The sequence below is a fragment of the Eurytemora carolleeae genome, unplaced genomic scaffold, assembly GCF_000591075.1.
Source record: "Eurytemora carolleeae unplaced genomic scaffold, Eaff_2.0 scaffold619, whole genome shotgun sequence".
NCBI lineage: Eukaryota > Metazoa > Arthropoda > Copepoda > Calanoida > Temoridae > Eurytemora > Eurytemora carolleeae.
Genome location: NW_019396512.1, coordinates 1 through 16,471, shown reverse-complemented (window position 1 = coordinate 16,471; position 16,471 = coordinate 1). Strand labels below are relative to the sequence as shown.

At 33.2% G+C, this 16,471-nt stretch overlaps 1 protein-coding gene across 1 annotated transcript; it reads left to right on the top strand.

Moving 5' to 3' along the window:
- The first annotated feature begins 7,643 nt into the window (after positions 1 to 7,643).
- On the top strand, positions 7,644 to 14,104 carry LOC111704666 (uncharacterized). Its single transcript, XM_023476978.1, has 4 exons — positions 7,644 to 7,719; positions 10,154 to 10,771; positions 10,836 to 12,871; positions 12,933 to 14,104. The coding sequence occupies exons 2-4, from the start codon at positions 10,622 to 10,624 to the stop codon at positions 14,041 to 14,043; spliced, it is 3,297 nt and encodes a 1,098-aa protein (XP_023332746.1). The 5' UTR covers positions 7,644 to 7,719; positions 10,154 to 10,621; the 3' UTR covers positions 14,044 to 14,104.
- The last annotated feature ends 2,367 nt before the right edge of the window (positions 14,105 to 16,471 follow it).

The following is a 16,471-nucleotide window of genomic DNA, read 5'->3' as shown; positions in this document are numbered from 1 at the left end:
CTCCCCTTTCCCCTTCATCTTCTTTCTCCATTTAATTAATCTACTTCTCTGCCTTCTTCTAATTTTCCTATACTCATTTTTCCCCCTACTATGTCTTATACCTTCATTTCCCATTTTCCTCTACCCTTTTCATTCCCTTTCTTCCTGTATAGTTGTGTAGTCCCTATCTCCTAGTATAGAGTTAAAATCTAGAGAAGATTGAAATTTTATCAAAACTTACTGAAACTTATTCACAAACATATTTAGAATGGATGGAGCTTGATTAAATGAAAAATATATATGTTTTTCAATTAAGTGTCTATTCAAAAGATGAACTCTATTGTTAGCTTACGCCAGATGATTTCTTATCTGTATATTAAGACAATACATATATTAACTACAAAATAACTCATAAACCTGTGGAATAGTTAAAACATTTAGACATTTCTTATGTTTTTTTATGTTTTTAAATTAGGAAATAGTTTTAGTTTAGTTGTCGCTAAATTACATATGGATCTTTATATGGATTATAAGATTTAAATAAACAGATAGATAGATATATTTTGCCGCTTTTGTTATTCTATTGGTCCTGAATACTTATCAAGCACCTGGTTTGAACCCTGATTGGATTAAACACTACTGGACGTGTGAAACCACTGTCTTTCTATCACATTATTATAGTTAAATAGGTCCCACTGTAAGAAATAAAATATCAAGGACTACCTTTACAAATTTCGAATGTTATGATATAAATATTTTTACAGTGTTTTCACATAGCTTTGATGAAAATGTTATTTGAATTAATATATTGTACAGGAGGTCCCAATAAACATTGGAATTTAATGACGACTTCTAAAGTAAATTACATCTTTGTTCCATGTGGGCTAAAATCGTTAATTTAATTTTGTATTATTCCAGTTGAAACACCGCAAACTACTAGCGTCGGGATTTCCAAAATGTGGTCAACTACCCTTTTTTTGCTTTCAAAATTGACAGAGATGTTAGGAATTTTGTCCAGATTTCAGTCTATAAAAAGTCATCATAACGCTTCAAATGTTTAATTTTAAAGATTCAAAGAAGGTAGACCCAACTTTGGAGAGTTTATTAGATTTTCCATCTTTTTTTGAAGCACTTCATGTCCTTTATCAAAAATCGAAAATCGAAGACGATATTCAAGTCGACTCTCAGTTCCCATATTTATTGGGACACCCTGTAGCAGAGTAGAATGAACTGTGGTTAACAACTGTATACATTCCTCCCCCGGAGTCTCATGCTTCCAACCCTGTGTGTACAGTGAGACAAACAAAGCTGTAATAAAGGAAGACGACATTTAAGTAGTTTATATGTATTTGATAATGTTTTAAATCAAATGGTTTACCAGTTGATAGAAAAAAGACTTAGTAAAAGTGAATCGGGTCCGTAAACACTGCACAATTGCTTTGTTTTATATATATTGGGCTAGTAACTTACAGTCGTCTTCCTATTCCACAGTGTTATGGGACAGGATTTAAATAAATAACTTTTCAATGTAAAAATATCATTTTGACAAAAAACTTTCCAGTTAAAATGTTTTAATTGAAATTAAAATGAATTGTTTGATAACAATATTTTTACAATTCGTCTGTGTTGTTGCGCTATAAATTTCCGTATTTATTAATGAAGAGCTCTTTAATGAAAAGTTTTAATAATATTTTACCATATTTGGAAAATCACTAGAAATTGTAAGACGACCTTCATTATTTTCCTAGAGATTGTTCTTCAGCTCAAACATAACTTTTCCAGGAGAGAACAAGGATACATGGAGTCCCACGAAACATGACAAAAGGAAGACGACTGGAGGGTCGTCTTTGATATTTTAAATAATTTGCCACATTTATTTGGAAACTTTGTTTGAGACGTAAGATTTAAGAGTTAAATGTCTTTTTTGTGCTTTTAATATTACCGGAGATATAAAAAACTTTGTTCAGATTACAACAATTTTGATTTTACTTTGATTTTACAGTGAATCCCAGATATATGAATACATAGACCGTCATAAGTCTTTTGATAATTCTGAAGAAACTTCTTTTTATTTTTAATTCGAGGTAAATTACTAGCCCTGAAATATGAATGCAATTGACATATTAATATTAAACTCATTTTTCCGTCTAGTTAAATTTTGTGATTAATGCTTCAAGAATAAACAGTGTTTAATTGACACCATGGCATGAGATAAAACAAATATGTTAAACCAATATCTGAACTATATGAATAATGATTATGAGCTTTATGATAAAATTATAACGGGGAAAATATTACAAAGTAAGACGACTTTTCTGAACATGTTTTACCCTTCTTCTTTCTTCTCAATCTGTGGGTGTCGTATCGTTTGCCCTAATGATTGATCGGACTAACGTACATTCGCACTAACGTTTTATTTGAGGGTTAGGTTAGGTTAAGACAATTTCTGGGCCGAGCGCTGCGGCTAGGACAGGCTAGGGGGCCGAGCGCCGCGGATAGGACAGGCTAGGGGGCCGGGCGCTGCGGTCACAAGTGTTACTGATCAGCCGACTTTAGTGCAAAAGTACGTTAGTTCAATCGGACATTAGTGCAAACGATATAGCATCAATCTGTGGAGTCCCAAATCTCACTTTCTGTGCCTTTCCAATCTCAATTCTCAATCTGTTCCTTCCAATCTCAATCTATGCCTTTCCAATCTTAGTCTATATCTTTCCAATCTTAGTCTATATCTTTTCAATCTCAGTCTATATCTTTCCAATCTCAATCTATGCCTTTCCAATCTCAGTCTATATCTTTCCAATCTTAGTCTATATCTTTCCAATCTTAGTCTATATCTTTTCAATATCAATTTATGTCTTTTCAATCTCAATTTATGCCTTTCCAATCTAAATCTTTTCCTTTCCAATCTCAGTCTATATCTTTCCAATCTTAGTCTATATCGTTCCAATCTTAGACTATATATTTCCAATCTTAGTCTATATCTTTCCAATCTTAGTCTATATCTTTCCAATCCTAGTCTATATCTTTCCAATCTTAATCTATATCTTTCCAATCTTAGTCTATATCTTTCCAATCTTAGTCTATATCTTTCCAATCTCAGTCTATATCTTTCCAATCTTAGTCTATATCTTTACAATCTCAGTCTATATCTTTCCAATCTCAGTCTATATCTTTCCAATTTTAGTCTATATCTTTCCAATCTCAATTTATGCCTTTCTAATCAAAATCTATTCATTTCAATCTAAGTTTATGCCTTTCAAATCTCAATCTATGCCTTTAAAATATCAATTTATGAATGAGGAAATTAATCTTTTATTTAGAATGTATAAGTAGGTTTTCCACTACACTTTCGGCATATAGAATATATCGTTTATATGGTCGGCTTGGAATATAATTATATCAAATGTGTTTCGAAAAACTTAAGTTAGAAATGAAAATAAAAGACTTAGTTTAATTATTTCTGAACATAATAATTTTAAATGGACGGAATCAGTTTAACTTAATATCTCCTCCACAGAATGTAAACTGAGCTGCGAACTCTAAAATTGTGGATATCGAGATCAATTATTAATCCTTTTCGTTTATTAACCTCAAGACTAACCTAATCTTTTATCCTGAAAAGTGTACACAATAAAACCAATCAGAGTCGCGTATCAGAAGCCGGGAAATTTGTAATTTTGCACGCAATTTCAGATTAATATACAGAAACGGGAGGGATTATCTAATTTTAAAAAAGGTTTTTGAATTTTCATGTACTGTATCCAAAACGAGTGGATTAAGCTTAAAAGTGTCCACACTGGATATTCGGATTAAGCAATCGGAATTAAAGGTATCTTATTCTAAGTTCCCAGCTCTGATTTCTTTGTCGAATCCGAAATGGTTTCGAACGAGAGATCTGCGTGGGAAGAGTACTCTGTGGAAATACACAATTTTGTTAGAAAAGGAAAAATGTGATTTCTACGCTGTTCACACTGAACCCTTTTTTACATTACGATAATTAATATAATATAATGTATAATGATGAATAAAAATAGAAAGAAAGTGAGTCTTTGCAACAAATCCCAATTTTCTAAAACCTATATATCTACAACCAAATTATGTAAACCTTAGATATTTCAAACTTTGATGTAATATAACAGAAGTCATAGTTTGAAATATCTAAGGTCTCCAACTGTATTGGGTTGTTAAGATCTTGGGAGTTTTAAAAACCAGAGTTTGTGGCAAAGACTCAATTCCTTTAACGTTGGATTTAAATGAAATAATTGACATTTTCGTTTTTGTTAAAGGTTTAGATATTTGTGAATTAAATATGGAATTCATTGTCACTAGAAATAAAAAAACTCGTGTTCCTTAAACTCATTAAAAATAAGTTTGCATGTGGATAATACAAATATGTATCTGCAATTTGAATGTTCAAGATCAAACTGTTATTCATGTATTTCTGAATAAATAAATGTGCCATCCTAAGTTCTGAGTTAGCTTTTGATTCTGATTGAGCTACATAACCCCTCCCCCCTCTCTTCCTAATACTTTCCCCTTACCTATTGAAGACGGCTAATGTTGGCTTGACAAATCCCGTCATTAAAGTGTTAGTTTAAATAATATATCTATGTAAAATTATGTACTTTAATGATAAATATATATATATACCTACCTACCTCCCTACCTAGTACCTACCATCTTATTGTATGAAAATTGTTCCTACACAAACTATGTGATTTGGAAAACAGTATTAGTAATATTAATTTACATTTATGGCTCTTCTTTGGGGGGATTTTAACTTAATCTATACATAAATTTTGCTTGTCTGTCTGTTTGTTTGTTTGTCTGTCTGTTTGTAAACGTCAAAACGGCTGAACCGATCGGGCCCAAATTTTGTGTGGGACATCACGTAACCACAGGGAAGGTTTTTCGAATGATAAAAATTAAAAAAAATGTGTTTTAAATGTTTTTAATTTGTAAAAAAATTTAAATTCTGGAAAATCCGCGAATTTTTTTTTAAATCCGCAAAATTTTTTTCTTCTTGTTTTAAAATGTTCACAAAGAGAACATGTTCACAATTTAAATAAAAGATGGGCGCGAAGCGCCCTAAAAGTCCGCCCATAAAGAAGGGCGCGAAGCGCCTTGAATTTCTAGTTTTAAAAAAATCCCTAAATTTATTAAAACAGTAAACAAACTTTATTGTTATTTTAATAAAATATAATTCTTGAAATAATGCTACGTAGAGTAAAAACAACTTTATTTCTAAATATTTTTGAAGGATTTCTGTGGAATTGTCATTGTTTACGAGTTGGGAGGATCTGAATGTTTATTGGTTTGTTTGTTTTTGTTACTATGGAAGGAGGGTCCAAGGCCGAGGATTTTATTTAATATTTAGATTAAGTCAGGGGACTGGGGACGTATCATGGGTCGGCTTTAATATAAATATTTGATGAAAGATTGCTAAAAATACGATTTATGTGTTTATTGTCTTCAACACATTGGTCAGAATATTGAACCTGAACAATAAGGTTCGAAACATTTAACAGATAACAGATATTGAACACCTAAGTTCAGATCGAATATTGAACACCATGGTTCAGAATATTGAACACCATGGTTCAGAATATTGAACTATATTCAGAATATTGAACACCTAGGTTTATAATATTGATCACCTAGGTTTAGAATATTGAACATATAGGTTTAGAATATTGAACACCAAGGTTCAGAATATTGATCTAGTAGGTTCAGAATATTGAACACATAGGTTCAGAATATTGCTCGCCTAGGTTCAGAATATTGAACACATAGGTCTAGAATATTGAACACCAAGGTTCAGAATATTGAACACCTAGGTTCAGAATATTAAACACCTAGGTTCAGAATATTAAACACCTAGGTTCAGAATATTGATCTCCTAGGTTCAGAGTATTGAACACATAGGTTCAGAATATTAAACACCTAGGTTCAGAGTATTTAACACCTAGGTTCAGAGTATTGAACACCTAGGTTCAGAATATTGATCTTCTAGGTTCAGAGTATTGATCACCTAGGTTTAATATATTGAACACCTAGGTTCAGAATATTGAACACCTAGGTTCAGAGTATTGAACACCTAGGTTCAGAATATTGAACTCCTAGGTTCAGAGTATTGAACATATAGGTTCAGAATATTAACCACCTTGGTTCACAATATTGACCACCTTGGTTCAAAATATTGAATTCAAATGCTGCATTTCTTGCGGGAAAAAAAGATTTCTCCTTTTAATATATATATAAGAATTCTTCCAATAGCACACCCCGTTGTGCATCATCAACCGTGCTCAACATTTATCAAATTTTGACGAATTGCCGATTTTCCAATCCCATATATTGGGCAGCACATGGGTTTAATTATTGAGAAAACAAAACACACAGATTCTAAATATTTACAATTTATGGAAAATTCAAGAAAGTTCGCAGATTCTTGTTTTTTATTATTCTTTTCTTTAAATTATTAACGTATTTTAATAATAGCTTCTAAACTTTAAACCAATTTGAACATTTTAAATTTAAAGTGTGGATTTTCTCATTTATTGCAATTGATTGTTTTGTAACGAATCTAGGTCCCGATCAATCTCTTAATACTTGACTCTAACTCTAATAACAAGTCTTCCCGACTTTATCTCCAGCCAACCCTGGCTCTATACGTCTGTCTAAAACAACTATTCGTAATATACTAATTTATTGATACAGGTAAATTATAGATTGACCGGACTGGCCGGTCAGGGTCAAATAAAAACATAGATAATAGATAAGCAAACATAGATAATAAAGATAGTAAACTAATATAATCCCCTGAATTTATTACAGTTTAAAGGGTCTTATCCTACCTAAAATTGTCTAAAGAATCGAAGTATAAAGTTCTAAATATTTTTTTTTTGTTTAAAAAAATTAACAAAAAATCAAGAAAGAAAGAAAGAAAGAAAGAAAGAAAGAAAGAAAGAAAGAAAGAAAGAAAGAAAGAAAGAAAGAAAGAAAGAAAGAAAGAAAGAAAGAAAGAAAGAAAGAAAGAAAGAAAGAAAGAAAGAAAGAAGGAAAGAAATAAATAAATAACGAAACAGAGAAAGAATAAAAAAGGATTTTATGATCAAATTATTTTTTCTCATAACTTTTGATTTTTCGCTAAATATATTTGATGAAATTCTAAAGTATTTTGCAATACTTCTCATAAACATATGTACATCAACAAATATATAGATCAAATGTGATACAAAAAAAGTTTAAACACATTCAAAGATTGTAAATATATTCAATTTCAGTTCTTTGAATTCTGGGTCTATTCGAAGTTTTATAAGCTAAATCATGTTTTGAGTCGCTCAACCGAGTTAATAATTAACGAAAATATCGATTCTTTAGCTCATTATTATTTTATATGTATGGCATGATCTTCCTTTATATAAACAATGGATATACAAAAGGGGCAGAATTATAAAAAAATTATTTTTTTTTGAAAATCATTTTTTTAGGATTTTTTTTTATTGAAATGCATAAAACTGGGTGAGTTTTTATTATTTACCCCTTAAAGAGGGAATGCCGCGTCCTAGATACAAAAGAGCGGCGTGGAGGGAAACCATGTAAACAATACCAGCACTGTAAACCAGAAACATGTAAACAAATAGCAGGACTGTACGGTAGTGAGGGTACATGTCAACACAGTATTTAAACTAAAGCGGGGCCTGGGAACCATCACTATGGCGGGAGCTGGGGATAACAAAGGTAAGCCAGTTAAGCGTTATTTCAAGTGCCCTCTATGCAAAGATGGCAATTTCCAATTCACAATGGTACCCTTGAACGCTTTGTTCAATGAAGTATGAATTAGAAATAAATGTTTATAATTTTGAAAACTGATTATTTTCAATTTTGATTAAGTGACTTGGACATTTTACTAAAGGAAAACATATAGAATTTATCTGAAATTTTAAGCTAAGAAATGACAACATCTTTCACATTATCGATCAGATAAAGGATTCAAGAATACCGCTGTGAACAGGGCATTAATGCCATCTTTGCGTTAAGCATAACTTTAATCCAACACTTGACATTACGCTCACAGTCCCTTTAATCCAACACTTGACATTACGCTCACAGTACCTTTAATCCAACACTTGACATTACGCTCATAGTTCCTTTAATCCGGCACTTAACATTGCGCTCACAGTACCATTCATCCAACACTCATGGCATTACGCTCACAGTCCCTTTAATCCAACACTTGACATTCCGCTCACAGTCCCTTTAATCCGACAGTTGACATTCCGCTCACAGTCCCTTTAATCCAATACTTGACATTACGCTCACAGTCCACTGGTTTCACTGAAAATAGACTCGCAGTCGAATTATTTATTCAATTAATACTCGGCAAAATATTAAAGGAATTGAGCCTTAGCAAGATATAAAAATTTTTAATCCCTTTATCCATGTAACCTGATGGTGTAAACCTGAAATATTTAAAACTTAGGTTATTTGATCTAACAAAATTCACAGTTTGAAATATCTAAGGTGTGGATATTGGATTGCATAGATATAGGGATTTAGAAAATCAGAGTTTGTGACAAAGAATCAATACCTTTACTAATCCCTTTAGTTTTGTGGTCTGAATATTAAAGACCAATTATAGGTTGGAATAATATATTGATTAGATTAGAATATGTGCCAAGTGATTCTTTTTTATTGTTTATTTCAATTTGGTGTAAGGACATTTCTTAGAAAGACATTACATAGAAAATTTTTCATAGATATTTTTTCTTTTTTCAGAGTAATCTTATTTAATGAATCTTACAAGGGGTATAATTCATTAAATAAGATTACTTTGAAAAAAGAAAAAATTTCGAAGATCTCTCAAACTTTTATTTATCATATGATTCATAATTTCGCTTTAAACTGATATACTTGTTGATATAATTATATCATTTAAATCAAAAATATATGAATTTCAAACTAATTACATTTTCTAAAATTATGACCCATTTTTAGTCAAGTAAAACGTCTCTGAAAAAATTGGTTCTCTGACTAAAATTCCCGGTCTATGAGAAATCTGCTCTGTCTATGAAATGTTTTGTCTTTGAAATGTCCTATTTGTGAAATGTCCAATTCATGAATTTCTGAATTTCTTTTTTTATGAAATGTCATGTCAATTAACCCTATTCCTGCTGGGGGGGGGGCAATTTGACCCCCCCCCGTAGTTTTTCTTACATAACTTAAAAAGTATTGGTCTGAGGTTGTTGAAATTTTCTGACTTTTCCTACATACCCAAAGCCCTTCCTTTAGGCCTAAAACCGGGCTTTAATACTAACTGCCTGAGTCCTCAGGCACACTGCCTGAATGACTGCTTTTTCCTGTAACAAACTAAATCTTTGTTTTGACCCACTTCCACTTGTCAGATTTGGATAAAATTTAGCTTTTTGGAAAGCCTTTGACATAAGAAAACGAATTGCGCAAGGTTTGCGAAAAAAATTGCAAATTTTTTGCAAACAACCTGTCAAAGGAAATTTGCACATTTTTAGTTTTTCTTGATTAAAAATCAGGATATTTAAAAGTTTGTAAAAAATTTTTGCATATTTAAAATGGCAAAGTCAAGGGCTTTTCAAAAATGTATAATTTTTCATTTTTTGGACAAATTTTTTTTTTGCAAACATTTTTACTATATAACTGGATTTTCCGATTAAAAACTCAAGTTTTGCAAATTCGCAAACTTTTTTGCAGGTTCTAAAAGTAGGGCACAAGAGCTTTCCAATGATGTATCATTTGTCATATTTGGACATCAAACATGGGATTTAGAGGGAGGGGTCAAATTGACCCCCCCAGCATATCCTGGTTTTCAAGTACCCCAGTAAAGATAGGGTTAAATGCCCTGTTTATGAAATTTCCTATCTAAGAAATGTCTTTCTATAAAATGTCCCAACACTATTCATTTGTATTGTATCAACAATAGACGTTTAGCTTTACAAATACCTTTTCATTTGTATTGTATCAACAATAGACGTTTAGCTTTACAAATACCTCATTTGTATTGTATCAACAATAGACGTTTAGCTTTACAAATACCTGTTCATTTGTATTGTATCAACAATAGACGTTTAGCTTTACAAATACCGTTTCATTTGTATTGTATCAACAATAGACGTTTAGCTTTACAAATACCTTTTCTTAGAACTGTTCCAAACAGCTGGAGAATGGAGAACACCTGGAGAATGGAGAACATCTTGAAGAAGACTTCAATCTCTAGGAAACTGATGCAACCAGCCCTGATCCACAAGATCAGGGATGGAACACATCATACTTAGTTACCAACATTGTCCATTTTAGATTCATATTTAGAATGGACATATTTAAGATAATGTTTGCATTCGAAATATTAAACAAGATTTGTTTAGTATATTGAAGACATAACAATGAGAGGTTTCACTGCTTTCCAAAATCATTTCTTAATTGATATGATTTTCTTCAATGAAAGGTTTCTGCTATAGTAAATCCACTTTTCGAAATATATTAATTTACATTCTGAAAATTAATATTTTTTGCTGTGGTACTTTATGTACTAATATTTTTTCTCTTTTAACTAGCTACTACAACAACAACCACCACCACTCAGAAACCAACAACGCTGCCTGCATCGGAGATGCTTTATGATTTTACTGCAGATTATCACTGGGATAGGTTTGATGTAAATTCTACAGCAAGTGAGCTGATTGGAGGCTGGAAGGCTAGAACTGGCTTAGCTCAAGGGCCCTTTGGATTTGGAAGGGCCATTTCATTAAAAAGTGAACAGGCAAGTTACTTTTGATAAGTCCAACTCTCTAAAAAATTTTGAGTAATTGGAGAATTTTGTTTAGTGTATGTATGATACTAATTGGATGAAGCCTCAAAGTAACTTTTCTAATGATCCCTGTATGATGAATCCTCAAAACTGTACTCTGGGAATAACTTTCAATATATGGGAATCATTTTCCTTTAGCGGAGATTTGTTTAACCCTGGTGCAGTATCAAAGAAGTATCTGATGAGCACTGGGGGAGATTTCAATGCTGTGAGCGGAGAAGCATGGCCTGGCTTTTCCATTTATCATGAAGGTTTGAACATAGTCGGCCTTGTAAGTACTGGAACAAGGGTGTGGACTTTGTCTGTTAGTGGACAATTATATAACAATACCTGGACTCAGATTGGCCTAAGGTTTGTTACTCCAAACTTGGCAGACCCCAATCTTGCTTTGACAGCTGATGGATTAGAAAAAATGGGAGGCCTGGAGATGTTTATCAATTTAGAAAAGGTTGGACAAACTGTACTTCCAGATTCAACAGCTAGAGGATCAACCAATTGGATCCCTCAACCTAGGTTGACTGCTGACGGAAGTCCCAATGGTCAGCCTGTTATGATGTTTGGATGTCATCAAAACTCAAGACTGAAGTTGACCAATAAATTTACAGGGTTTGCAGGCACAGATGATGCTCCAGCACTAATAGATGAAGCTGTTATTTGGAATCATAGACTCCCTGATAGAGAGTTACCCTACATGTATGGTGGATTCTCCCCAGATTTTGGAAATGTCAATGCAGACCAATTTGGTGCTATGTTAGGAGGAGTAGACTTGCAAGATCCTGAACAAGCTGCTGCAGCTCAAGCTGTTCTTCAGGCCATGTTAATGGGCCCGCCAACCACTTTAGCACCATTCCCTACAAGAACACCTATTCCCACAACTGTACAAACATTATCACCTGAAGAGGAAGAAGCTCTCAAATTAACCACAAAAACAACAACCCAGAAACCTGTAGAAACAATAGATGACCTTAGGAGAGGCATACTTTCAAAACAGAATATTATGTCATCTATGCTTGGAACAAGTGGTGCTACTCAAGGACAAGATCCAAAAGAGGTTGAAGGAAGATTTTCCTTGGCAGTGGTTGCTTCTGCATTGCTAACAGGTGATCCAGAGAATGTAAAGAAATGGAATGCTGTTGAAAATGAACCAATTCATATGCATGAAGGACCTGCAAAGACAGTAAGAGAACTAGAAAACTATATGCTGGCATGGGTTGGAAGTGTTAACACATCAGCTGATAGAGATGGTCAAGATTTTAAAACATCCTTTTTCAACTCAAAGGATGATACATTAAGATACTCTGCTAAGGCAGATGACATGGTAATGAATGTTGATAAACTTCCTTTGGGCCCCATACGAGGTGCTAAAGGGGTAAGGTTATCCTATCCTGACTATGATGGATGGGAGTGGGCTGAAGCAAAATCTAAATGGAAAAATGTAAAAGATAACTTTACTGTTCCCACTGGAATGTATGAAGGTATTGAAGGATGTCAAGATTTACCAATAACAATTCTAACAGCAGTTTACAATGGCATGACCTACATTTCCCCCCGCAGAAGAAATCCTGTAAATATCAAATCAGAAATCTTTAGAATTGATACCAAGGTTATTAGTGTTCGAACACGACTGGAACCTGATCCAATGGATGGTGATATTACATCTGTGTACCAGTGCCAGCCAGATCAAAAATACATGCAATGGAATCCTGTCAGACTGACTCTTTGGCATAATGAGGTTGCAAAAGCTAAAAGAACTCTTCTATGGCATTCAGATGAATATTGGGAGGGTCTAGAGGTCCGACATTGTGTCTGGTGGAATGATAATTTTGGTGTTACCGGAGCCTGGGATGACACCCCTTGTAAAGTAATAGCTACTGATGATGAAAAGACAAGCTGTGAATGTTCTAAGTTTGGAATGTATACTGTTTTAGCAGAACTCCTAGAAGCTCCTGATGAAGCAAATGGAGCTATGTGGATCCTATTAATAAAATGGGTTGGAATCATTTTGGGAACAATTCTCCTCACACTTTTCATAGCAGTGGTTTTCCTGTCACCGTAAGTATCATGATTTGAATTTTTAAGATTTGTAAAGTTTGACTTAATTTTTTTATTTTAGGGTTGTTGGAGAAATGTTCCATCAAATCAGAATGTGGTGCTGTCTTTCTTACATGATAGCTAATATTTTGTCGCTTCTTGCTGATATTGGTCTGTGTGATGGAAGGCACACAAATATTGCGATGTCAATGTCCTTGATGTTCTTTTATCAAGCTTCCCTTTGGTGGAACATGTGTGAAACTCATGCAACCTTTAAAGGAATAACAGCAGGGCTTATTAATGGAAGAACATCCATTTACCATCCCTTTGCCTGGGGAATGCCATTAATATGTATTGGGTTCATTACTTTTTTTCAAGGAGACCTGCTTGGGACGCATCCAACCTGCTTCATATCTTGGGAGAAAACACCAATAATGCTCTACTTTGCTTACAATGGACTGTGTTTTGTCATCACCCTTATTTACACACTCATAATAATATTTAACATGATGAAAGTCCAAAGTCATAACAAGGATACGGTTATGTACCTCAAGGATCAAATCAAGGGCATGTTTGCAGCTTCCCTTCTTATGTTTGTTCTGTGGTGTTATGGTACTATTGGATATTTTTCCTACATGAAAACAAATGACATGGATGTGGTCAACCTAATGCCACTGTTCCAAATATTTAATGGTTGGTTTGGAGTACTACTCTTCCTTGTCCTTGGAATGTGGTCAAAGAGATTCCGACAAGGATTGAGTTCTCAAGCTGAAGAGAAGAGAAGACAACTTGAAAACTTGAAGCATAGAGGATCTTCAATTGCAGAAGAATCTCCAAGCACTGCTCAAACTTCTCCAACATCTAGCCAACCTGCATCACCCTTTGGGAGTAGACCATCATCACCAGTAGAAAGCAGACCAGTGACGGCTGCCAGAAGTAGACCAGCAACAGCAGTAGAAAGCAGACCAGGATCATCTGCTGGAAGCAGACCAGCATCTTCTGGAGGAAGTGGACCTGACACAGCAGCTACAAGTAGACCAGCCACAGCAGCTGGTAGTAGACCTGCCACAGCAGCTGGAAGCAGACCCGCCACTGCATCATGCAGTCGACCAGGCACAGCTATACAAAGCAGGCCTGTAAGTGCCATAAATGAAGAGCCTCAAGAAGATGATCTTACTGAAGTTGCGGAATAATGGAAACATGATGACTTTTATCTGTTTATAAAAAACATAGAAAATATATATTGTCAGATAATTTGTGTATATTTATGTATTTAGGATAGTGTGTATGACCCTCATGAAAAAACTCTTCTCCAAACACTTAAGGGAATTTAGATACTCTCTGCTATAAAACCTTTTTGCTTCAAAGGATTTTCTAAAGTTTATTTACATTAACAAGAAGCAGAGAACTTTTAAGCAGATTAATGATTTTAGTAGGCTTAAGATTAGCATAAAAATATATTCTTGATTGATAGAAAATAGTGGATGATTTTGAGATTAAAATGAAAAAAAAATAGTAGAAAGAAAAAGGTTTCTTTAGTATTGCAAAAAATTATTGAAAAACAAATTCTGCTAAAGGAATTGAGTCTTTGTCACAAACTCAAAACTTCTACTATTTATATCTTTGCAATCCAATTATGTAAACCTTTAATATTTCAAACTATGATTATTAACAGATCATAAAAATCAAAACTAGTATGAAATATCAACTATATATAAATGTGGCGAAAGATAATCGATGACTATAGGTTGTAATATCTGAATGATTTGTTTGATATTAATTTGATTTTTTTACGGTCTAAGTCGTATGTTCCAACTTCCTCAATTTGTATGGGCACTACGCTCTTCAGTATGAGACATCTTTATCAATTTTCTCCATATAGACGCAACAGATAGAAGATTAGTAGCGATCAAAAGCGCTTTTTATCGCATTAAGTCAATACCCCTTTCATTTTTCGCGAACACTCCCTTCAAGAGAGTGATTCTGAAGAGTGATTCGCTATCCAAGAAGAGTTACTCGCTCACTGTAATCAAAGCACAGTATTTTCCAACTAATGTGTATTTAGATATCTATGTTACAGATTAATTTTAATATACGTATTTAAAAGATTTGTGTGGTTATATATTTAGGCGTAGTTAATCTAGTCAAAATACATGGTTTGACATATTTACAGACGTATTTAGGCTAGGTTGATTACTTTACAAGTTTTGCGTAGTTAATTTTAAGCACATTTAGGTTTACAGACAAAGTATAACGTAATATATCTATTTATATATATGGGTTGCTGCGGTATCTATTACATGTATTTTATTACTCCGATGAACTGAAAACTCCGCCTTGCTGTTTGAAATTTATCTCCCCGTGATTAAACGAATGAATATTTTATTAAACCTTTTAAGACTTTCGTTTATATAAACTTGAACGGTGTAGGACCCGAATTAAAGTTCCCGGAACAAACTTTACATGGGGAAAAAAGATTCTCAGCAGGCGATTTAATCTATAGATCATGTGTACTTAAACAAGGAATTATATTTAATCTTTAGATCATGTGTACTTAAACAAGGAATTATATTTAATCTATAGATCATGTGTACTTAAACAAGGAATTATATTTAATCTATAGATCATGTGTACTCAAACAAGGAATTATATGGCTTTACATAATTCTGAAAAGCAACAAATAAAACTTATTGAACTGAAATCTAAATAAAAGCTGAAGTTGACAATATTTTTAGAAATTCTTGTAAAAGAAATATAAATTTTAGACATTTCAGAGTTTGGAGAGCTTCAGCTCCGCGGATTTATGTTTAAAGTGTTTTTGTTCCATCTCAACTCAGCTTAGATGACTAACCCACTGTGCTAATATCTCAAATATGAAATAATACAAAATGGAGAAAATTGGATTTATTCGTTATAACAGCACGAGTATCTATAGTATAGATATACTAGCTTGGGAACCCAGCATTGTCCAGGGTAGTTATAGTTACTCCCGACATTTATAGAAATATGTATATTGTTATATTTTTATAAACATATGATTTGTCTGTCTGCAAAGTTTAAAACTAGTGTCTTATAATCATTAAATGAACATTTCTAGGGCTGCAAGAAATGAGAGTTAGTGTGCCCAAGACGGTTTGCGACACTTAAAAGTCGACCCAGTCTTAAAATTGATCTTTGTGTACCAGGAGTACAAACACTTACAGCTAGCGGGACCCAGAAAACTGGGGAATAGGAAGACGACTGTTAGATTCAATTTATAATCTTAAATGTCCAATGAACATAAAGAACAGAAAGGGAAATTTTAAAAAGTTTTTTTTGCGGTCTAGAAAGAACCTGTCAAATCATTCGTTGGGATGTTTAGAAAGATGAAAATTTCCCTGTATGATAATTGAAGGACTGTGGTGTGGTTTTGGTGAATTATATTGGCGTACAAAGCCTAGGGGTGTCAGAAATGATTTTTTTTGCATATTTTTAAAAACTTCTATAAAACTTTTTAAGTTTAATTTTTGATAAAACCTTTTGTTCTGGATGATTGCAAATATCTATCTAAAACTTTCTTAAACCGGCATATTTTTTCTATATTCATTTAGTTAAGAGTTTGAGTCAAAATAAGTATTAATA

Bases quoted from the DNA above. Each gene is read 5' to 3' on its own strand.
- LOC111704666 (XM_023476978.1), top strand. From the start codon at position 10,622: ATGCTTTATGATTTTACTGCAGATTATCACTGGGATAGGTTTGATGTA. The intron at 10,772-10,835 runs GCAAGTTACTTT...AATTTTGTTTAG, and splicing joins TTTCATTAAAAAGTGAACAG to TGTATGTATGATACTAATTG. The intron at 12,872-12,932 runs GTAAGTATCATG...TTTTTATTTTAG, and splicing joins GCAGTGGTTTTCCTGTCACC to GGTTGTTGGAGAAATGTTCC.